Raw genomic sequence first — 23,877 nt, forward strand, 5'->3', positions numbered from 1 at the left:
CAGTGTTGCAGAGGGTGACACAGTGCCTTTGGAATATGCCAGGATCAGCCACAAGATTACTTTTTAAGTGACAGCAGATGGAAATGACAACCACCTCAGTGACATCAGAGCCTCATTAGATTCCACACAGGTGTCCCCAGGCACAGGGCTGGGGGTGATCAGCTACAGGTTTGCAGCATGCCAGGCCATGTGCAAAGTTTGAAAGTATGACAGATAAGATGGGTCAGCTAATGCATTTTAAAATGTCTCATTTCCCACATGTCCCACTGGCATGTCACAAACAGCTAGGAAAAAATGGTGGATTTCTGCTCCATTCTACTTGTGTCTCTGCCTAAAGCAGTGCATGTGAACCAAAAGCCATCTAGAACCTCTGAACTGATATATCTCCAGTGAGTACCAGCCAGGGAAGATGGACAAGGCAGACAAGTATGAGAAGGGGGCTTTGAAAGGGCTTTCAGTTTCCTCTTGGCTCTGGTTTTGATACATTTTGGATAAGTAGTCTCCTCCTTCCCAAGCAGCCCTGTATGCCTTGCCATGACAGTGATCACCTGAGGTTCTTGGTTTTTCCTAAGCTCTCAGAACCAGATGTAAGCACCTAACTGCTCTGAAGACTTAACTCAGTGCTGAATAGATGAACTATGTAATTTCATTAAGAAAAAAACCAGCATCACTAATATTGGACAAGTATTGAATGGTGTCATCTCAGTTGTAGAATCATACCTACACACAGAACAGACAGGTCCTCAGTGCTGTTTGCTGAAGACTTATGTTCTTCACAGACAGGCACTGTAGGGTTTTGTACACCTTGATGCTCTGTCCCATGTGGGAATTCCACTCCTGTCTGAGCTGAGTTCTCCTACTGGGACATCCTTACTGGCTGTCAACATCCGGGGCAATGTCTGCCCAACCCACCAGGTCTACCTTTCTTTGGGATCATTCAATTATCCCTCTGATGTGTTGATTTTAGAAAAATCTAGATCCAGCAAGGTTGCTGCTCCTCTGCTTGGATGCTATCCCCAGCTGAGTTAGTGACAGTAGCATCTAAGGAAGCTGGGATTCAACCCCCTCCCTGTGCTGGGGCCCTGTGAAGTCAGGCCCTGCACCTGCAGCAAGGAGAGGTAAAGCTGTGGAGCTCTGGGGCTGATAGCAGTCAGTGCCACTCAGTGCCTGCAGTAGCACTGAGTGGTGTTCAGATGTGAGTGATAGATGAGGTTGATGCAGGGCTTAGGGCTAAGCTCTCACTCTGAAAGGCAGTGCATAAGAGTTCCCGTCAGATGCAGATTTATGTATTCATCTTAACCTTACCCATGTTTGGCCACTGCAAGAATCTGAGAAGATCCCTCCCCTGAGCACTGCAAGAGAAAAGAGGGCTCTTTTCCACAAGCTGTCATCTTCTCCAGAGATTTACCCTGCAACAAGTCAGTGCCTCTTTCTTCCCCACAACATGCCCTGGACATTTTCCCTACAATTTCCACCCCAGGTTGTGTGCTGGATGAGCAGCACTTCTGCTCCGACAGGGTGAGAGGGGGGTATGAGGCAGTCATGCAACCTTCCACACTTCAATGTGTGTGTGTTGCCTTCCATGCTAGCTTCCAAGCGAGGCCCCACTGGCCATCACCTGTGACAGAAGGTATAAATCAGCCATCTAGTTAAGGAGGGAGTGGGGGATTCTACTTCCTGCTGGTGAGACAAAGCTGCCTGAAGGGAGATGATCCTAGCTCTGATGTCTGGCTATGGCACAGTTTTATTCCCTGCTGCCAGCTTGCAGAGTGATTCACCCCATCCTGTGGGTCGGTGCCTGCCTGGACGCTGTTCACGTCATTGGGTTGGTTGGTCTGTCTGCCTCTCTCTGCATTCTGCTGTCTGTCTGCTTTGCAAAAGCAACCTCCCTGCAGCAGAGACAGCCAAACATTGCTGAAGTTTAGCTGCCTCCCAGAGGTGACTTCTAGTTGTCTGTTTTGTGCTGCTGGTAGCAGGGCTGGACCTGCGACCTGAAAATTGCCGACTGAGAAGACGGGCAGGAGGAGGGAGGCCAGAGTCCATTTTGTAATGGACTGGGCAAGAGCTCAGCTGCATCTGCATTATGAAGTCCTGGTTCGGATTAATGACAGATGAACTTCAATGGCTTGTGTGCCCTGGCCAGGGCGGTGTCCAGCAGGCTCTGCCAGGCTGAAGCAGCCAGCCTGCGGCCCTAGTCCAGCAAGGCACTGCAGCACATGTGTGTCCCTGGACTACCCTGACGCTAAAATGCAGCGTTATGTACTTCAGATGGGCAGTCAGGCAAGCCCAAACAAATCTCCCCAAAACCGCTCCCATGGTGCTCCTTGTGCTTCTCAGTTTGGGCCCTCAGGTGCCCCCATGGAGAAGACCTGGGGACTGCTGAGTCTGGATGAGATGCTGTGGCAACCCCATTGGAACCCACGTACAACACAGCTCAGGGGGATTTGAGTGCTACCAATTACACTTGGAAATTGGAAAGCAGGAGGCATAAAAAGCTGGAGTAAAAGCAGAAAACAACCAAAGTTGGCTGAACCTCACAGAGCCACAGAAAGGGTTGAGTTTAAACATTGAGACAAAGTTTGGGCAAGATTTCTTAGCAAAGCAGCTCTGTTGTTCTTCAGTTTTATACAGCTGATTAGTAAAGAAAGGCCCAGACGAGGGGAAAAAAACCTTTCAGCCCTCCCCAAACCTGCCTGTTCTTGGAAGAACATCTATAATTTATTTCCATTTCAGCTGTATGTTGCAAAACTCAAGGCCAGCCAGGTCTGGGAAAATTCTTGCGAGCACTAGGCTTTTAGAAGCATTCCAGGAAGAAATTAGGTTTCTGGCTACCAAACTGGCTAATTCACCGTCACTGGGCCTGGGCAACAGACTGGCATCAGCTTTTACTGGCAGAGAGTAGTAGGGCAGCAAAATCCCAAAGTGAAGCAAGAAGCAGCGCAACCAAACTGGGATCTTGCCAGCCAAGAAGCAAGACACAATAACCAACAGCAAACCTGAGAGCAGCAGGTTGTTTCCCCTGACTTTTACACCCTCATCATGAGGTGGGGACAGTGCTGCAGCCCCACAGGGGTTTCCTGCAGAGGAGATGCTGATGCCAATTGGAGTGGGAAAGCCCAGACTCCTGACATGGTCTGAAGGTGGCAGCAGCAATGCCTGGTACCAGCGACTCTCATCCCTGGTCTTCATGAGCCCACATGCAGTACAGGGGGTACACAATGACATCAAGGTCTCTCTGAGCTTGAGAGTTGTTTTGAGGTATTGAGGAGACATGGCTGCACTGCATGGCCTGGCCATGAACTGCAGTGTGTCTACACCATAGCTGTGGAAAAAGGGCAAAGACAGAAAAATCCATCTAAGACTGGCTTGCTTGGAAACTCCAGTTGACCCTTACACAGTCTAAACAAATATTTTTTTAAATTACTCAGAATGTCCCAGTCTTCTTATATGTATCCCCAAAGACTGTCATAAAATGTCTGCAGAAAGGACTCTGTGAACCTCTCCTGCCCTGCTCTAGAGGCACATATTTCAGCTCCAGTCAAAGTGAAGTTTAATAAACCCCTGGCCTCTGTAGGTTCCCTCCAGCCTCTGCAGCAAACAATTCTCCCCTGCCTCAGTCTGGCTCTGGGTCTGCATCCACCACTGGTGTTTGCCGTGAGCTGCCAACACCGCTGCAGCCTCTGAAGGGGGACCATCATTAGTTGTGAGTGCTTGCACCTCACAGTTTTTTTTGCTGGGGCTGTGAGAAGCAGTGAAAAAGTGTTTGAAACTGTCCCTCATTTGTCATCAGCTCTGAAACATATCTACTAACTTAGGACTTCTCTGGGGCTTTAGCTCCACGTCCTTCATAACCCGGAAGAGAGAAGGTACATGTTTACTAGGGAGTCAGGATAATCTAAGTCTTTTGAATGATACCAATAGCTGACACAAGCCACTGTGCTTGGTAAAATACTGGGAAGACCTGCTAGCATCATGGTTTAAGTGCAATGCTTTTCTCATCCAAAAAAATACTTATGTGTTGTTCAATAATCCTCCTTTAATGAAGTTTTGCCAATTCATCAAGGAGTAAAATTGATACTCCATGACTTGACCATTTACTCTCATGAGACACTTGTGAAGGAGCCCAAACACATGGTTCCCAAAGGAAAGGGATGAAAATGATCTACAGAAGCAGCAAGGCAAAGGTTTATTGATAATGAGGCACTAAGAGGAAATGGAATGGATGTGCCTAAGATTCCTCTAGTAAATGAACGACAAATAGTATTCACTATCAGCAACTTACGTTTTTAATTTTGAGCTGAGAATAGCAACATTCACAGACTCACAGATTATTCTGAGTTAGAAGGGACTCACAAGGATCATTGAGTCCGAGTCTGACGTGAATGGCCCATATGGGGATTGAACCCAAGACGCAGGTCAAATGACAGTTATTAAGGAAAAAAAATCCATTAAGTAGTACTGACCAAGGAAAACATCCACAAAAGTGTGCTCTTACTTGTGAAAGGGGAGTCATGAATTGCTCAAAGGGTAAACTGTGCTTGTCAAGTAATTCAGAGAGCTATGCACTCTGAGGTCAGAGAAAGGGATTTCATTTCACTTGAGAACTACTTCACCTTGCAACACATATAATTGTCACCAGGGGGGAAAAAATGAAATTAAAAAAAAAAAAAAACAACTAAAAAAACCCCAGAAGAAGGTTTACATGAGCCAAGATCATTTGACCTTTTTTTTCTACTCCATCTCTGAGTGTCAGTTCTTTTCCCAGACTGTGCCTGGTGAGCCACATTCCCACAGTGACTGCCCATCCTGCGCATACTCCAGCTAAATACTTCTTCTGGGTCTTTGGATGATGGATACTGAATCCCTCTCTATGATGAACACTTCTCTGTTTTCTCATCATCATCCAGTGTTGGAAGGTGATCATTATGCACTGCATGGCGTGCACCCTGTTCAGCAGTGTCATCTGGGGTCCCCACAGCATCCACCAAACTGTGCCAGAGGGTCCCACAGAGATGCCCAAGTCACAGCAAGTCTGGTGAGGTGAGGCACTGCTATTTCTTGTGTTGTGTGGATGGCAAAGTGACACAGAGCCACCAGGCACACAACATACACTCTATCTAAGCCTGAGTTTTAAAAAGTGCTTAGCACTGTCTAATGTTTTTGCAGCCTGGAGGTGAAGGTCCTGTGCCTCTCAGGTGCCCTGAATCACGCAATACCTTTGCATCTTGGCCAAGTAGATCTAAATCCTTATTCAATCCAGCACACTCCTTCAGAACAAGTTTCTGCCACATCAAATTTCCTTATCCTTATCCCAGCCTTTGCTCCCCTTCATTGCCTGGATCCAAGCAAGGCTGGACCAACTACCGGGGTAAATGGCCACTGCAATAAGGGTAAGTTCAGACCTGGCTGAAAACACTCCTAAAACATGAGAAATCTGCAGTGTCTTTAGGTGTGAAAATCAAAGGTGTCACTACTGAGACAGTTCAAACCACAGCTCCTTATGGCTAGTTGTTGAATAATCGCTCAGAGGAAAGGCACAAAGCACATTTCCTACCCAAAGCCACTACAGCTCCACTGTAAATCTGATCATCTTGCTCCACAGCACAGTGGACTTACAAAAAAAGTCATCATCAGAATTTTTTTCCTGACATGGAGAAAACAAAAATGTGCTTCGTTTTAGTTACATTCCTGGAAATGGCTTAATTGATTCAGAAGAACAAAAAAAAAAAAAAAGTATTATAAAAACAGCCAGAGGCAAACAACTGCTGTGGGAGCTTTTAGGCAAGATTGTTAAATTTTGATTAAGTTAGAAGAAACTGGATGCAGGATTGTGGTATGAAATGTCAGGCAGTAGACACAAACAACAGTGGCTCTGGTAACACATTTTCCTAACAGAAAACAAAGAAATCATGACTCTTGGAAGGAGAAGAGCTCCTGGGGCACCACTAGTTCTCAACCAAACTGGATGATTACATGAAAGATAATGACCATGAAAATCATCCTGAATTAGACAGCTGAGTTCATGCCCACTTCTATGTTTGCTTCCAGTTAACATTCCAGAACGGGATCATATTGACACGAGTGACTAGAAATGTGAAGTAAACATTAGCAAACATTTACAGAAATCATCTTTAGGAACTTGTGAAAAGGAATATTTGTCCCAGAAACCTGCCTCTGCCAGAGTTGCTCATCCAGTCAGGGAACAAGGACTCATCCTTGGTGTCCACCGTGTCCCACCTTCCGCTCACCACCGCAGATGCCCTTTCAGCTGCCTGCTTCTTGCACCAGTTCACACACACACAGTCTGCTGACCAAAGATTACTCACAAACATCATCCCAACAACAATTCTGTGTCCCAGACAGACCTCAAAAACTCACACCTTGCTCAAAATTTGCAAATAAAACATGTAGGGTGTTCATCCCTCCTGCTCCCTGTCTCCCAAAATACTTCCATAGGGGAGCCCTTATTTTGGGAGATACCTCATCTCCATAAAGGTGGCTGTGTGCTGACATGGACCACAAGTCAGAAAGTCTCTGCCTAGAGACATCATGATGTCAGTGCCACAAGCAGAGCTTCAGTGCTTAAAGGCTGCCTTTTTTAGCAGGGTGGGAAGCAGCAGGAGGCCTTAAAAGCAGATGGAAAGAGTGACTGCAGACAGGTAAGCCTAGAGAGGAGAATAAAATACACAATCAGAAAACAGGGGCTGGAATCAATACACCTGGAAAGCACTGGTTGGAAAACTACGTGCTCTTTCAGTTTTTTAGATGAGAGCAAGACCCCTTTTCACCAGCTGTCTTCCCTTCCTCTTCAGAAGCAAGCCTGTCTGCAAGGGTCTGGAAAGGCTGAAATTTAGGAAGAACAGACAAAAACTTCCATTTCCAGTGTCTGAGGGCTACTGGAATTAGTGGGGCCACTAGGCACCAGCTGGCCTCTGTTTCCCTAAAGCATCTCCAGCCCATGGGCTCGGAGTGCTTTCAGGGAAAGATGCTGGGGGCTGCCAGTGGGTTGCTTTCTCCATCCTTCTCATCTCAGGCTAGGCTTCCCACACACTGCCTTCTCAGATTTACTATCTCACAGTACATTTGGGTCAAGGTTGTTCGGATTCATGAGGAGCAAACATGCCTGTGTGGGAATGTGCAATTTCTTCTGCAATTCATTTGGTTTATAGGGCTCTCAGGAGAAGATATACAGTCGGATGTAAATAATAGGACTCCAAACTCCAAAACCCCTTCAGCGAACACAGTTATGAGTATGCAGCTTCCAAGAAACCAGGGTTTTAGAGCCAAGGTTTTAGTGCTAGAGGAAACTCTCCATCTCAAAGAAGGGAACACAGACCTGGGCTGTGCCTGCTGGTAATGAGAGACTTACCCGGCATCAGGGACCCTCTGAGTATTTGCTGCTTCTGTCCTCTGTTTTCAAAAGCAAAGATGCAGCTTCCTGACTTGGCTTAAACCACATTGTTCTTCCCACTGACATCTCCTACAGTTTATGAAGCTGAGGCTTATAAACTGCTATACAGTCAAATTTGCTTCAAACTGTAGTACAGTGTGGACTATATGACATGAGTTTTTAACTTTGGCAAGAACATGATCTGACAAACAGAAAATGAAAGGTAACTTTGTCTCCTGTCAACTGATGGACTGTGGTGTTTGGATGCTATAGTAGGAAGCTTCATAGAATATTACCAGGCAGGAAGAGTCTGGAAGCCTGTGTCCCTCTTTTTGTTTAATGGTTTTTGCCTCAGGAGAGCTGAAGGCTGTGGAGCAGAACTGCCTGTCTGGAAAAGGGGTGGTCTGACATCCCTTTGGGCAGGACACAATAGGGTGAGGAGCAGGTCACCTCTACCACAGTGCTACACTGCTATCACTGTCATGCTGCCAGGTCCCCTGCTTTCCACCACCCGGGCCAGGCATGCTCTGGGATGTGCTTTGTGTAGTCCTCAGTGCCCATGCTCACACCACTGTGTTAATACTTCTGGCACAGGACTGAACAAAAGGGAGCTGCTTTGCTCACCATTGTCAGGCATACCTGCAAAAACATGCCCTGCTCAGTCTCCTTCCAGAAGAATACAGACCCATGGACCTACTTCATGCCAGGCATACAGGGAGGAAGTGCCAGAGCAACCAGTGTAGCTATTTACACACTCATATCACATTTTCCTATTGGGACATTTTCACAGAGCTTGGATTGACTTTGCTCCCACTGAGATGCCACCACAGGCTTTCAGCTGCTGCTCCCTCTTCTTTTGAAATCCTGAGGAGGAGTTCTCAGCAAAGTTCTTGGTTTTAATGAAATCTGTGGGCTAAATGAGGCCATTCCCTCTTTTTCCCCAGTGGGGGACTAATTTCTACCAGACCCAACACCCTTAGCTGTATTCTTGGCTTTCAGGACGCACTCAGTTACCCTCATAACTTCTCCTTGGCCAGGACCCATTGGCCTCTTACGTGTTAATGCATGCATGTGGTCAGTGCTACAGACCATGGTTTATCTGCTGCAGGCTCCTAATATCTCCATCTCTGTGGGAGGTGCAATCAGCCAGATTAACACACGAAAGCATACATCAGAGAACATTCACGTTGCCTGAGGCAATATTTGCATCAGATTTTCTCTAGAAAAACCTAGGCTGTTCCACTTGATTTTTGCAGACTCCAGATAGACCAGACTTACATAGTCCAGATTTAGGAATTTCTCACAAGGACTGTGCTATGTTTCCTGGCTAACGTCTGAAAAGTACAACTGGGGTCAGACAGTGCTTTCCCTTTACACTGAAAGTCATTAAAACCCAACAGAATAGACAAAGGGCTGGATCAGTCCTGGTCCTTTTGTCACTCTCTTGTGAAGTGTCTGGGGTGTGATTCAGTTGCACACTCATGGGGTTTTGGTGTTGTGCAAAACACACTAAAGTCTCTCAGATGCTGACACGGGGCAGGTACCCAAGCCTTGAGGAGCAGCACAGGGAGAGGAGGGAGTGTAAATGGAGGCATCTCAGGCCAGGTGGCACACAATTGGCTCAATGCCTTGTCTCAGCACCAGCCTAGCTTCTCCTCCATACTATCATTAGGGTGCTGGATACCTCCTATTGCCTTTACTAGCATCTGACAAACCTGTCGAAATACTTCAGCATCAAAGCCTCTGCCTTGTTGCATGCTCTTTGTATCTTGGTCCCCAAATATGGTGAAAAATTCAGCCCTTAGAAGCTTGGTTGCTATCATAGCCTCTTGGTTCCTTTTTGGGTAAACTTCAGGTCATTTTCTAAAGAAATCCATAGCTACCAACAAATATTGTCTGGCAGATTCTGTCTCAGGCAAATGCCCAACAACATCAACAACAATGACTTGCAGTAAGGTCCCCAGGAGACAATGCTCTGTGGGGTTTCTCCCCATCTTTGGGGACCCACTTCAGAAATAATGCAAGAAAAGCATCACATCTCCCTGTAGTAATTTGCCATCATCTGTCTGCATTTTCCTCAAAACTGGTTCGCTCATGGCTTGACTCAAGACAAAACATCAGAACCTCTTTTTTGAGTGTTTTGGTGATAATGAGCTCCCGCGAGTGCTTGTCATATGTTGTTTCATTTTCCCATCTCCTATAAAACATTTCATCTTTAAATTCCAGGCTTTCCCACCATGACCAGAGGGCTTTTGCCTTGCTTGTCTGAAAAGAGTCAAAAAGCAGACAAGGCTGCCAAGTGAGGGTTTGGTTTTTTTCATCGCACCTTGTTTGACACCAGGAGCCTTTTTGAGGGACACTCCCTCTTAGTTCCATGAACTCTGCTCTTGCAAACTTATGTCTATGGATGAAACAGGAGAGTTTTCATTCCTGCACACTGTGGAAGAAGGAGGTAAAAAAGGATGTAGTCTCAGTTTTTTCTTGCTGCCCTGCTGAGGGAGGTATCTGCACAAAAAAAAAAAAAAAAAGCCTTTGAACAAGGCACTGGCAGAACTAGTCTTTGGTGACTGTGCTCTTGTGTCAGCGCTGTTCCGACCCCACAGGCACCCCCAGCTGTGTTCAATGGAAACTGCTTCAGCCCTGAAAATGCCTGGCTGCTCTCCTTTCACTGTCAGGGTAGCTTTCTCTTCTCACAAGGGGCATGTGGAGCTTTTGTAATCCTGGCAAGCCTTCAGCTGAGCCTCCAGGAGCAGGATCAGTGCCCTGCAAGGCCAGACAGGCTGACAGTTCTTTGCTCCCTTCCCTGACATTGGGGAAACACTGCCCCTTTGCTCCTGGCTGAGTTTGCCCAGGGTGAATGTTACGCCTCTCTTCAGCAGCTCACCTTGCTCTGGGTTCAATTTAGCTTGGCAGCCTGGAGCTCATGACAGCCTGTTTATAAAACATCATTGATTCCTTTAAAGGGCTCACACCAGGACACCCAAGCTGTACCGCAGGGTCTGTGTGGCTGCCTGTGCAGTACCTGCTGTCTCGGCCTCTTGAGGGAGGGCTGCTGTACACAGGGGATGGGAGACCCATGCTACAGTCTTTTATGGACTTGTGCTAACATGAAAACCATTTTCACCTCCAGATATTCACTGTGGAAACCAAAATGAACCTAGTAAGGCATATCCCAGATATTATCTAGTAATGGTTAGACACAAGCACCCTCTGGTTAATGTATCACACAGCAAAGCTCTTGCTGGCCTTCTTTTCTAACCAGGACAGCTGATGAGGTCCAAAAACCTATGTAGAAGCTCAAAGAGACAGCTCAGGGCCTGCCCACAGAGGCAGGCACCACCAACAGATTGCCCAAATATCTTTTTTTTCACGAGACATGTTTTTGAAGGAAAACACTGCAGGCTGAAAGTCCTGGTGCTTTCAGGACTGACCAGGTCCCAGCCACACTGATGTGTACGCTCAGTGTTAGTTCATCTCCCACCTTTGGCTATGCTGAGCAATTTCCTGGATCCCAGCAGTCTGGTCTGCTGCATGCATTTTTTGTCAGCAAGGACACTTTCCTCAGCCCCTGCCTTCCCTCAGATCCATGCAAGGGTGAGGGCTACATGTTGGACTGTCCCATCATCTACCCCTCCAGTTTCCATGACCAACTGCAGGAGGGTTTCTCCCCATCTTTGGGGACCCACTTTAGAAATACTACACATGCAAGAATAGTATCATACCTCCTTGTAGTAATTTGCCATTATCTATCTGCATTTTCCTCAAAAACAGTTCTCTCGTGGCATGACTAAGGACTTTGCAATTTCAAGACATCATAGCAAAACATCAGAACCTTTTTTATGAGTGGTTTGGTGATAATGAGCTCTCAAGAGTGCTTGTCACAAGTTGTTTCATTTTCCCATCCCCTATACAACATTTCATCTTTAAATTCCACACCTGAATGAGCACCTGTGATGCCTGTAAATTACACAAGTGATAACCCCCTCTCCTGCTACTTGGCTATTCCCATTGCCTACCCTCTGAGGTGGACTGCTGACAAATGGAGAAAAAGGTTGTTCAACCAAGAACTCCAATATGTACCACCCAGGCCAAGGAAAAGGGGATTTTCAGGACAACCAGCCAGCAAGACAAATAATTAAAGGCCACAAGGGAACAGCAGGGTTGTCTGGATACCAACTTAATATCCAAGCCTAGGCATAAATAAGCTTTATTATAGCTTCAACTCTAACTTAAAATCAGCATCACCCAACTTTGCATGTGCAGCTACAGGTTCCTATTTTTCCTGAGCTGACTTTGGGCCTTTCAGTAGATTTTTATGAGGCTCTGTCCTGACCAACCCTGTATTTATAACAACCCTCTCTGTGGATATTTCTCCTCGCCAACAGAGCCACAGTTAACTGAGTCGCTGTGCTCATGTTTGATGTTGTAGCCAATGCCCTTTTGCTTTCTATCCTTCATAAGTCCCTTTTACTAATAGCTTGAAGTGGTATGATCTGGATGGAAATACTCATTTCTCTAGCACAGGAGCTCATACCTATATAAAGCAACCAGCTTCCCTCTCTTCCAGTAGCAGCTTTCCAACTTCTGTTCAAGAGCTGAAAAGCAATATGTAAGCTCTGCCATAAATCCCACAGCTTCATGGGGTGTTTCTGGCCTTCTGCACATTTTGTCTAACTATTTGGTCCATTGGCTATTTATCTTGGAAGTCCTCACTGGAGATGTGAGAAACCTGCAGAAAATGTCTGCAGGTCCTCTGCCAATTTAGGTAGGTTCTTCTTCCTCTTGCCTTCCAGCATTTGGCTATGTCCTGTCTAGCTCAGAGTGATATCTGGCTCCAATCTGCTTATGAAGGTTCAGACCAAATCTTGATAAGCCAGGTTATGTCTATAGTGCAGGGCTTCTCAGCTCTCAGCTATGGGTCCTTGCCACAGCTATGCTCCTGACTCTACTCCAGGAAGAGGTCTGGGCATGCACCATCCCAGGGAAGGGTGGAAAAGAGCCGCACGGTGCTCCAGAAGGTCTTGCTGTCTCATGAGCTGTAGACCAGCACTGTGGCCCAGGCTCCACGACATACCCTGTCCCACTGTTTGCCTCAGGCTCCCCTCTGAGGAAGGGAACAAGCTCTGCAGAGTAAGGCTCTGCCCATTCCTCTTTCCAGCTGGCTGCACAATGGGAGCAGACATGCATCAGCCTCCCATGCAGTAATTCTTGAGTAGCATCTCTGGGGCAGGAAAAACCTGATGCTGTGGGCTCATGCACACACACACTGGAAAGGATCAGTCTCTCAGGTGACCCATCCCCACCTGGCAGACCCAATAGCCTGAAAACAGCTGCATGCCTGGCAGACTGGTACCCCTGCGAGCCTGTGGTATAATCTTTGAAGTGCTTTTCTTTTCTTTTAGAAACCTTGCTGTGGCACAGGTCTCATATTAAGTTTTGGGCTGAGCAATATTTTCCTGTTTCCCCTGTTTTGTAAAACAACTTCTGGCCTGTGTCACACACATTTCTCAACACCTTGCAGAGTCATGGTCTTGCAGATGGGGCTTCAGATATCTCTGAGCACTGTTCCAGAACAGAGTCATTCTCTGATTGTTTTTGACCCTTTCTGGGAGAATTCTCAATATTGCACTCTTTCCCTGTGCATACTGTACAACTTTGGTTTGTTTTGATTTAATTCTGGTGTGAATTTCTTTCACTTCCCACTGCTCCTGAATAGATTAGATATCTGCAAGCACTTTTGTTATCTGATCTCTCTTGCATCAAAAGAATGAATACAGTTCCCCGTTTCCTTTTTTGGAAACATCATCCTACCCTAAAACTGATGTTACAGCTCCCAAGTGAAGTAGTCAATCAATATCCAAAGTCCTGAGGGGACTGCTTCCACTGCAGGGAGGAACTGATGTGACACGAGATATTTCTTTTAATCAGCAGTGCTTGCACCTAGAGCCCAGATGGAGAACAGCAATCAGGTAGGAGTTATATTGAGATCTTACAAATTTATTTTATTTCCCCCCAACACCAGTCTTCCCAAAGCATTTATTTTCTTCCTTGGTTTCCTCATTCCCTGTTGATCCCCATCAGCACTTCTCTGATGGGCCTTGATGCTGTTGACTCCCTGCCCTCTGGTTTTGTAGGGTTTTCAGACTTCCACTGAATAAAGGTGGCTGTTATGTTAAGTCCCACAGAGTTTGCACCCAGGCTCAGCATGCAGCATACAGTCTGTTGGTGAGTAAACCAGCTTACCTTTCAGGCTGTACCACCAGCTCACCCACTGCCTTACAGCTAACTGACCTATTAGTTCTTGCTAATAAATAATATATTTAGAAACAATACTGATTCAACCATCTGTTTCCAGTAAGCAGATTAAATGTAAAAAGGATAACACTTAACCTGCATCTTCATTTAAAAAAAAAAATAGATACAAACAGACTTAAATAGTCATTTAGTACTGAGTTGGATAATGCAACAGTCTTTAGTCAGTGCAGATGAGAGACCATAGCTCATGATATACCAACTTGTCATGACTAAGTCCCGCTGGGACCTGAAGACAGCGGCTACAAAATGTTGAATCACAGATACTCTCAAGGGAGATATAAACAATTTTATACTGGTGGGTTCATACTTAGATAGTTCATAAAATCTGTTGCAGACCACCTTCCATGATAATGCTGAATCTGTCACTGCTTATTACCCATCCAAGATATCTTCTCTTCTTCTTGTTCTTACCCTGCCTCTCCTCATTCATCTCTTCTCCTTTCTCTCTCCATCCATTTACCCTATTTCTTACTGATTCCTCTCTTTGACCAAAAAATGAACTTAGAGTTATCATGGTGATCACAATTGCTCTTTCACATTGTGTCTACTTATGTGACAGTCAAAATACAAAGATGATTTACAAATATGAATGAAAAATATGGCCAAGCAGATTCATCAGTATGTATAATAGCATTGAATCATCTGAACTTACATAGAAAATAAAGTGGAGGTCATTTATTTATTATATGTAAGTAGCTTTCCTCCTTTACTTATGAACTTTACAAGTTGGGGCTGCTGAGACACATGTAACTATGATAAATTGCTCCGACATTTCATTAAAATGAAATATTCCCATCCATCTCTTAGTAAATGTTTCTTAAGTCACAGAGGTCCTGTATTAGCTGCATTACCACTCAGGCTTCTTCTAATCCACGACTCTTTTTTTCCATTTGAAAATGTATCTATGTAAAGATATTAGACCTGTGCACTCCAACATGATTACCAATTGAGGTGGGATTTTTTTTCAGATGTGTAGGAGGAGTACCTCAGAAACATACAACTTTTGGGGCAGATATTGTTCAGCATTTTCTGAAAAGCATAAGTCATATCTCGTGTTGGCCAACGTTGCCTACGTTGATGAGTTACTTTTTAAAGATTAGACCATTAATGTAGATTGGCAGGTTGAGCCTATTTTACACACCAAAAAATCTGAGGATATGAGAACACACCAATTGCTTACAGCTTTTTGCACAGAATAAGGACATTGCTGTCAAGAAACCTAAGTTAAAGCCCCTACGAAATCACACATGGGACCTCTACTCCATGAGTTTCTGACTCCAGCAGTGGCTCCTTCTCAAGCCGGCTGAGTGCTTCTTTCTGCCTGAGCCACGGCCCTGAAAAGGTCACACTGATGCCACTGAGTGGCCACAGCTTCACCTTGCACAAGCCACTCGGGTATTTCAAGTGTCAGTTTTTCCAACTGTAAAATGAGAATAAAAATTTTTTACTGCCCCAAGACACATTCACACTTTTAATTTGAGAATTGCTAAGCTACAAAAATGCCCTGAACAAGTAATAAAGCATCTTAAGGGCTCCAGGGAGCAAAACTGGCTAAAGGGCCAGGAACGAGGGTGACCGAATGGCCAGGTCTGGAGATGTCCTTTAGCAGCAGACCTTGGCTCCGAGCCTCTCAGACATCGCCTCCCTCTTACAAGGGAAACTCATCATGGCTTTGAATGCAGGGCTTGGAAAATGAATAAATCCTCACGATCTGAGGGATTGAAGTCTGCACATTAGCTCCCCTTAAACCGTGGGTGCATTTAACTTGGGAGGTTAGAAACCACAGCCAAAGAAATCTCTTTTGATTCACAACTTGTTTTGAGCAGTCACCCATAAAGCAGCCAGTGAATCACTCCAGCCAGTTAGTCATGCAACCACACTGAATGTACACTAAAAAGGCTGCACAAAATAAACAGCCTGCAGCTCCAGATAACACACACAGAGCTCATTTGCACTATCTGGCATCAGCATATATTGTTAATAGGACTCCTACACCAAACCCTTAGGAAAAAAACGCACTCATATAAGCATCTCCAAATCTCTCTCTACATCTTGTCTGCTTTGCTCTGTGTTGCTTTCAAAATAATTAAGACTAGTAAAAGTTTTAAGACTCTTTCTCTCTCTTTCCGCACCTTCTGGTTGCTGGTAACGTCCTGCCGGGTTTACAGGCGTGCGCTGCTGAAGTGTAGGGCTAAAGCGGAGTTAATTCCAATCAGCAGCGGACAAGTCGAAAATAAACAGCTCTAGTGAGAAAAGAAATCTTCCTGCAAGGAGGGAGCGGCAGGGATACAGGGGGAGGGAGTCTCCCCGTCCTTTGACACATGAGTGTTATAAACAGCTCGGGTCAGGAATCCTATAAAAGCCTCCAGCCAGATCAACCAATTCTACCGTCCAATTCAAGAGAAGCGCAAAACACCTTTTGGAAAGAGCCGCGAATAAACCTCCCTGCGCGGCCCTAGGGGTAAGGAACGTGAGCCCTACCTTCGCGTCTGGCTCCCTGAGGAAATCCCGCAGGTTTCCGCGGAGGAGATCCCGCACCTCCGAGTGTCTGTTCAAACAGAGGCTTAGCCAAACTCCTGGCGAGAGCTCCCTCCCCTCCCTGGGAGGGTGCCGGAACCCTTGAATGGCAGATCTGGTGGCCCTATTGTGGAAAAGAGAGGGCTATTGCCAGGGCGGCGTCAGCAGCACGCCGGGAGCCGGCGGCCGAGCCTCGCCGGGCAGCCGGTCCCACATCAGCGGGAGGGAAGGGCCGGCTCTGCCGCCCTGCTCCCTGAAGCTCGCCTCGCCTCCCCGCCCTCCTGGCTCCGCTGGCCGGTTCCTGCTCCCTGATGCCAGCTTGGATCACGTCCCCGCTTGTCCCCTTCCCCCGCTTCCCCACTCGCGCCTGCCTCCCGCGCACCTCTCCCCTTTATACTCCCTTGTTGCTCCCCGCGGGGATCAGGGCTCATCTCCCCTCCCCGGCGGAGAGGGGTGCGGGGGAGGCCGCGCACCCCGCCCGCCTCCCCGCCTGCGCTCTCTGCCGCGGCCAAGGAGCCGGGCAGCAGCCGGGAGCCGAGATCAAAGCCGCGGGGAGAGGGAACGGGAGGAAGGACCGAAGGGCCGCGGCAGTTCGGGACACTCCTCCCCAAGCCCTCTGCACCCCGGCCTCTCGGCGGGCGAGGGGCAGGGACCGCCATCCCCCTCCTGGCAGAGCCGTTCCCGCGGAGATCCTTGGCAGGGCGGCCCGGACGCCGGGGCCGGGACACGGCACCGCCCGAGGTGGGGGAGCCCGAGGTAGGGCACACGGCCCCCGTTCCTCTCCGGGCGTGGGGCTGTGGCGGAAGCCGGGGGAAGGGGGCCCTGGCGGCGAACGGCGAACTCCGCAGAGCCCTTGAACGTCGGCGGGGGCTCTGCGCGGCGCCGCGGGGAGCCCCGAGCGCCTGGCAGCGAGCGGTCTCTCGCGGGAGGCGGAGAGGGACCGCCAGCGAGCTCGTTCCTGCCGTGCCTGCAGCTTACGTTACATCAGGGAACGACGAGGAGGAGAAAACCATTAAAAGTGTCAATTTAAAAAGCACGCAGCGAGCCTCTGATTCCTACAGCAGTGGCTTTCTGTACTTCTAATAATAACACACTTACGGCCGCACTTTTATTTGCTAGCTAAATAAAAACAAAGGTAGCTATTTGCATAACGGGGTACTTAAAGAATTTCCTCTGTTAGAGAAAGCCGTTTCCTTTCTCCTGTTTCCTTTGAGCAAACATGCCCATCACATTCGCCTTCACTCCCGAAAGGATTTTGTTCCAGCCGGTATTTCTAGACAGCAACATACGTACACTTTTCTGTGTGTATAGGGGTATGTGAATACATGTGTTTCGAGAAATATAACTTACTTCAGCTCCATGCAGTAGAAATAGCAAGTCAGATTACTACAGTACATAAATCATCCGAAAGCTTTTTCCCCTCCTAAGCCAAGATATATAACCTGTTCTCAGGACTAGATGATATTGAAGGTCTCTTCCAGCCTTGAGGATTCTCTCATTCTGTGACTTTTTTTTTTTAAGAATTCGGCTTTCACTGCCCGTGCCGGTTTGCGGAACTACCCTTACCCCTGTTCGAGGCAGGGAACGCGGGGTAAGCGGTGCGAGGCTGCCGGCCCGTCGCACGGCAGGGGCAGCGGGCTCCGGGCAGGCACAGAAGGAGCCGTGCCGGGAACCCCATAGGGACAGGCTGGCAGCCGCCACTGCGAGGGGGCCGCGGGGGACCCGGCCGAGAGCCAGGGCCGCCCGGTGCCGCTGTCCCTGCCAGAAGCCGGGCTGGAAGCGCTCCGACGATTGCCGTCCGTGTCCTCCGTGTATTTACGGCCGCAGTTCTCCCTGGCCTATATTTATCCGTACAATGCAGTGGAAGGTCTGAGATCTAGAAATAGAAGCCGAGAGCAATAGATGGCAGGCTCGGGCTTTTTATAACTCAAAAATACTTGTTTATTAAAGAAATAAAATGAAAATAAACAACTAAAAAAAGGAGGGGACACCCTGTCCCTCCGGCAAGCGGACTGTGTGCCATGCCCGCCGTGCCCCGCCGGCCCGGCCCCCGCCGCAGCGCCCGGCCGCTCGGCTCCGGGCTCTCCCGGGCCTCTACAGCGACCGGGGCAAAGGCGGAGGGGAGGGCTACGGGGCAGCCGTGCAGGGAGCAGCATCCCCAGGAGGGGACCGGGCAGGGCGATGGGCCCACCGCAACGACGGGCGCGGGGGGAGCCGGCCGCCTGGGTATCGCCTGGCAGGAGAGCCTGCCTGCTGGTTGGCCTCGGTTTGTGTTTTGCTTGGTTGGGGTTTTTTTCCCCTCTTCTTTTCGGATTTTGTTGTTTTTTAAATGGAAGGGTTTACAGTCACGGCGTCCCGCCACTCCAGCATCCTGCTCGGGCCCAGACAAGAGGGGACGCGGGGAGCCAGCGGTCCTCGACGCGCTCCTTCACCTCGGCACAACGCGCACGGCAGTACCGGCACCGAAACTGCGGCGGGGTGTCGGCGGGCAGCAGTGGGACAGTCGCCTGTCCCCGGCTTCCCGAGCAAACCTCTCCGGGTAGCTCTCCTCACCGCCCTGAGCGCCGTGTGTGCGCTGGCCGGCCGCGCCTGTGCCCGCTGCAGAGAGCGAGGACGGCTTTCTCCTCCCCCGGGCTCACCCGGGCCGAAGGGATCTACCCCGATTCGAAGGTTTCCTCGTCCCTTGAGCCCTCGCGGGGGTTCCTCGGGCGCAACTCCCGCGCCCGGCGCGGTGGTCTCGCGGTTTGGGATAAGGCGGAGAGGCGCCTATGGATGTTGCAGTCGCTCCGCGAAACCCCGATCTGCCTGTTATTAGCGAGTCTCTCTCTTCAACCATTAAGCACTATTATTATGGCTATTGCTATTAATTATCCTTGCCGAACCATGTGTCTCTCATTACAGCCCACCGTCCCCAGCCACATCACAAGGGGCTCACAGCGAGCGCGATCTGGGCCGGGCCGGGCCACCCGCCGCCGCCACGGGGCTCCCACTGAAGGAGAACCCCGAGCCCCGCTTGAAAATAAATCAGGGGAACCCCGGCGGTATTAGGAAGGCAATAAACCCGTGTGATTCTACCGGGGGGTTGTAATGTGTCATCACAGGCTATGCCAGCGCCCTGGGCCTTGCAACCTACAAAAACAAGAGAGCCGGTTAGCAGAGAGAGGACGTCGGGGCGGCGGGGAAGGCACGGGGGCTGACCTGCGACCCCCTTCCCAGAGGGAGCGGGGACATGTTGCCTCCTGCACGGGCCGCAGCCTCGCACGTTTCCCGGCCCCACCGTGTGTCCTTTCCCGCGGAGCCCGGGCTGGTCCCAGAAGGCCCCCGCGGATGCAGAGCAGGCCTGACGCGGGTGGGGGTTGTCTGCCCACGGGGAAAGGGCAGGGGAAGAGAGGGAGCGTAAGACAGGGTCAGTTCTGGTCAGCAAAGGTGTGCAAGCAGCCCTCAGAGACCCCTCGTGGCACCGCGCGGCCCGGTGAGGAGATGCCCTCGGGAGAATGATTGTGCCCCCGGGAGCGCGAAGGACCCGTGCGGGTCTAGGCAGGAACCCGTCCGGGCGCAGCGTAGCCGGGCTATGCCTGCGCCTCCCGGGCACGGCTGTATGGAGAGGACGTAATGTCCTTTTCCTGTGAAGGGGTCACCTGTGCGTGGGGGAACTGGGGCTGTGGAGCTGGATCCGGGGACGCCTCAGCCGGGGACGAGGAACGGCGCCTGAAGGCGACCTGGCCAGCCGGCGTTTGGGAGACAGGCAGAAGTAAGTGAGGCGCTTCTACCCTCTTTTAAATCTAGAGATGGAGGAAAAGGGTAAATAGAGCAGAGTGCTCAAATGACGGCGGGAGCCTAGAAGTAGGATTGCTGGCCTGACCAGAACCCTTTCCACCTCCTCTGTGCCCCCATTACGTAGTCACTGTCCTCTTAGGGTGTCCCTCGAGACACGGTCCTACAGGTGTCCTTGCCTTTGGGACTAACGCATCGAGAATGGGACCCCGTCAGCGGAAACGCGCTCTGAATCTAGGCCAGGACAGCCCCTCTGCCCACAGAGAGATCACCGGGAGGGAAAGGAAGAACTCTTCTGTTTCCACCTTCTCTTCTAAGGAAAACTTGTGTGTGTGTGTGTGTGTGTGTATTTGTTTCACTGTTTAATTTTCCCGTTTGTTTTAAGGGGGAGCTGTTTGTTTGTTTTGCTTTTCCCTAACTGCCCCGATAATACAGCGGAAGCCTCCCGAAAAAACCCTTTTAAAGCCACGGTCGGAAACGACATGAGAAGCGCCCCCGTTCCTGGCTGTACTGTCGAGCGCCAGCGCGAGGGAGTGTCTTAATTGCCGCTAATGACCCACGGAGGGGATGCGAGGGGGTTATCTGCAGCCGGGCAGAAATCAATTAGGGGAGTGGCAATTAGGGGAGAAAGTGAGAGGCAGGAGAGGCCGTTATAGCAAAAATGATGATTTCGGCGAAATTTTCCAGAAATTCTTTCTGAGGAAAACGGTCCCTGCGGAGAGCACATTGCACAGCCCGGCGCTCCGCTCTTTCTCTTTCTGTTTCTGTCCCGGTTTCCGCGCAGTTCCCCGCGCTGCACAAGAGCTAACGCTTTGCGGGAGCGCATCGCCCGCAATCCGAAAGTACGATTAAGATCGCGGCTGAGCGGGACACGGGGGAAGGGCGGCTTCCCGCGGGCATCGCGGGCTCCAGAGCCGGCTGGGAATGAAGACACTCGTGGGGCACGGCGGCCCCCGCTGCGGCGAGAGGGGGCTGCGAGCCGGAGCCCGGCAAGGTCTCCTTGACCCCGTCAGGGTTTGTCCTGCCCGGCAGCCACCCCCCACATTCCCGGGAGGTCCTTCCCAGCCCCGGGAATCTCTCTCCGCTTTCGCCTCCAGTGCTTCCCCGCCGCACGCCAAGGACTCACCGTAACAGGAGACCTGCAGGGCTCCGTTGTGGCCGCTGCTCTCTTGCAGCTTGATGTTGCTGTCCGGGGGGGTTTTGCAGGGGCCTCGCTGCATATAGAGGTGCGGCGGCTGCTGCTGCTGCGGGTATTTGTTAAAGGAGGCCGGAGACCCGGCTGAGCCGGGAGCCTGCACGCTGCCATCCAGGGACTGACATTCCTGCTGGCTGTAGCGGCTCCGGCACTTAGTGCTGCTGTCACCAAAGCCTTGTCCTTTGCTGGCCAGGAAAGTAGGGCTGAACTTGTCACTTGCTTGAAATGCCCTAAAAGGCGAGGAGCCTTCTGTGTCCTGCGAGGCTGCGTTGTAGTAGGAATCCATGGCAGCCGGATCACAATAAGAAACACAAGTATCAGCATTCATTCCTAAAATTAAAAGGCCCGAGTGTCCTTAATGCGCTTGGAGGGGCACCAGGAGCCACTCTTTCTCCCTCTCGCATAGACACAAACTCACAGCTGGGCCGGGGAGCTCTAAGAGGATTCAGATGTTTGTGAAAGCTGACCAGATCTCCAAACCCCCTTAAGTTCTCGCACAGTAAAAGGGGTCTTTTTCTTTCCCTCCCACCCTCTCTCACATACGCTTGCCCTCAGTGTCTCCCTCCAAACTACACTCTAAAGAGGCTCTTCTCTGCGCTTCCCCCCCCACCACATAGGGAAAAAAAAAAAAAAAGAGAGAGACGGAGACCTCTCCCCCAATTAATATGTAGATGATGACAGTGGAGGGGAGGGGGCCTAGGAAGGGGTGTGTGGAAGCAGAGGGAAGGTGGAGGTCATATCTTTTGCGTTAAAAAATAAATAAATAAACCAAACCAGAAAAACAAACCAGCCCCAAAATTTTTATGATTATAAACCAGAAAATCAAGCAGATGACATAAACTCCACGAAGGGATGAGTGCGGCATCCGCGTCGGCGGAAGAGCCGGGGACGATTTAATGGTCGTGACATGGTCTGTTCACTCCGGCTCTCTCCTCTGCTCACTGCCCCAGCTGTGGGGACCCTCGCCTCTGCGACCCCCTTCTCTCTATTAAAGGCAATACGGATTTTCCCCGCAGCTATCTGCCTCTAAGCCTCCCCCCGCCCGTTAACCCCTTCAGGGTCGACAGCTCTGCCAGCGCTGCCGTGAGCCGTTTCCCTACCCTGGCACGGCGGTGCCGCGGTCGCCTCGCACAGAGTCGGGTCTCGCACACGTTTATGACGGTCATTATTTATTTACCTCTAAAAATGTGCTCTCTTCAGGTGTAAAACTACTGGATCCAAACGGGAGGGCAGCAGGGACGGATTTTAACAGGGGCACCAAGCGCACAGGATTGGACCAAACTTCTGGGATTGCCAGAGGTGACTTGCAAAGGGACAGAGGCTGGCAGGAGCCCTTTTTGGTTTGAGGGGTCAATTACAACCCAGAAAGAGCTTAAAAATAAATCAATACTCACCTTTCGTCGTCCTTCCCCCCCCCCCCCCCCCATTCAACCTGATTCCTCTCCTCCCCCAGTTAACTCCTGCTACCCCTTACTTACTCTTACCCTGCCTTCCTCCCATCCCACATCTGGTTTCTATTGCTCACTTACCTTGAAGCTTTCAGTAATAAAGATATTACGCAAACTAAATCCACAGTTCTTCGGAAGAAAAGAAAGGAAAAGAAAAGAAGAGAAGAGAAAAGAAAAGAAAAGAAATTAACGAAACAAAAGAAAAAACGAGTAACAGAAAGGGAAGACAAGAAGAACCTTAACCCCTTCGGGAGCGCGGGCCGCAGCGGAGCCGGCTGCGGGCGGGGAGCGGGGCACCGGCTGCTGCTCTGGGCTCCCAGCGGGCTCCCGCCGGGGCCCGAACCATGTGTCCTCCCTTCCCCCGCGTAGCTTCCCCCGCGCCGTGCAGAGCGGGGGGGGACTCGTGGCTTGCATCTGTGTGTGTGTATATCTGCGGGGAGGGGAGCGGGATGCGGCTCAAGGGGGAGCGGGGCGGCAGAATGGGAATGTGACCCCCGAGACGACGGCTCGGGAGGGGCCCGTGGCCACCGCCACCCTCCAGGCCTCTGCTGCACGAGCAAGACCGGCACCGCCGTTTTCATTATCTCGGATCTGACAAGAATAGGCGCCCACCCCTCGCCCCCCAGAAGCAGAAGGGATTTCTAGCGACGTCGTCATTAAAAACAGCCAGAGACGGATTCATTTACGAGATTTTAAACCATTTTGCGAGTTTCCCTCTGAGCGGGGCCGGGCTCGCTGAGTTTTCTAGTCCAAGAAACCTTTCAGCGGATTTGCCTTCCTTATTCTCTTTATTACCTCTACTTAATTATTTTCTCGTTCTTTCTTTCTTTCTCCCCTCCCAAACTCACCCACCCCACTGCAGGCCCCATTCTTTCCCTCGTCCACGACATAATAAAAACCAAACCAACTCAATGCATGAAAGGCTTTCTAAAATCCGCTTCGGGGCGGCCAAGGGAGCCTGCGTACTGCCGGTACCGGCAGCCTGCGAGCGGCTCCGCCGAAGGACAGCTGCCCTGGGTACCGGGAGCACCTCAGCTCCCGCATCCCTCGCTCCTCCGCAGCGGACTCGCAGCCTCACTCACGGTGGAGGGGAGCTTAAAACGCGTGTTCCCCAGTTCCTTCCGTTGCAATTTTTTTTTTTTGGGGGGGGGGGGAACGAAGAAGAAGCCTGAAAAAATACGATGTGAGAGCAGTTCTCGATGCTACAGCCATTATACTCGGCCTCGGGATTTCTCTTC

General features: G+C 50.0%; 1 protein-coding gene across 2 annotated transcripts in view; it reads right to left on the reverse strand.

The window, feature by feature from the left end:
* ALX4 (ALX homeobox 4) overlaps positions 1 to 23,119 on the reverse strand; it is a 45,143-nt gene extending 22,024 nt beyond the window's left edge. Inside the window, exons 1-2 of one of the 2 annotated variants that reach the window (XM_038137162.1) lie at positions 22,721 to 23,119; positions 21,123 to 21,521 (exon numbers count right to left, since the gene is read on the reverse strand). In XM_038137162.1, the coding sequence (XP_037993090.1) occupies positions 21,123 to 21,519 (397 nt within the window). In that variant the 5' untranslated portion in view covers positions 21,520 to 21,521; positions 22,721 to 23,119. Of the gene's footprint in view, positions 1 to 21,122; positions 21,522 to 22,368; positions 22,579 to 22,720 lie in introns of those variants that run through there. The other variant, XM_038137163.1, reaches the window with a different exon arrangement.
* Positions 23,120 to 23,877: the final 758 nt, after the last annotated feature.

Source organism: Motacilla alba, chromosome 5, assembly GCF_015832195.1.
Source record: "Motacilla alba alba isolate MOTALB_02 chromosome 5, Motacilla_alba_V1.0_pri, whole genome shotgun sequence".
Lineage (NCBI taxonomy): Eukaryota > Metazoa > Chordata > Aves > Passeriformes > Motacillidae > Motacilla > Motacilla alba.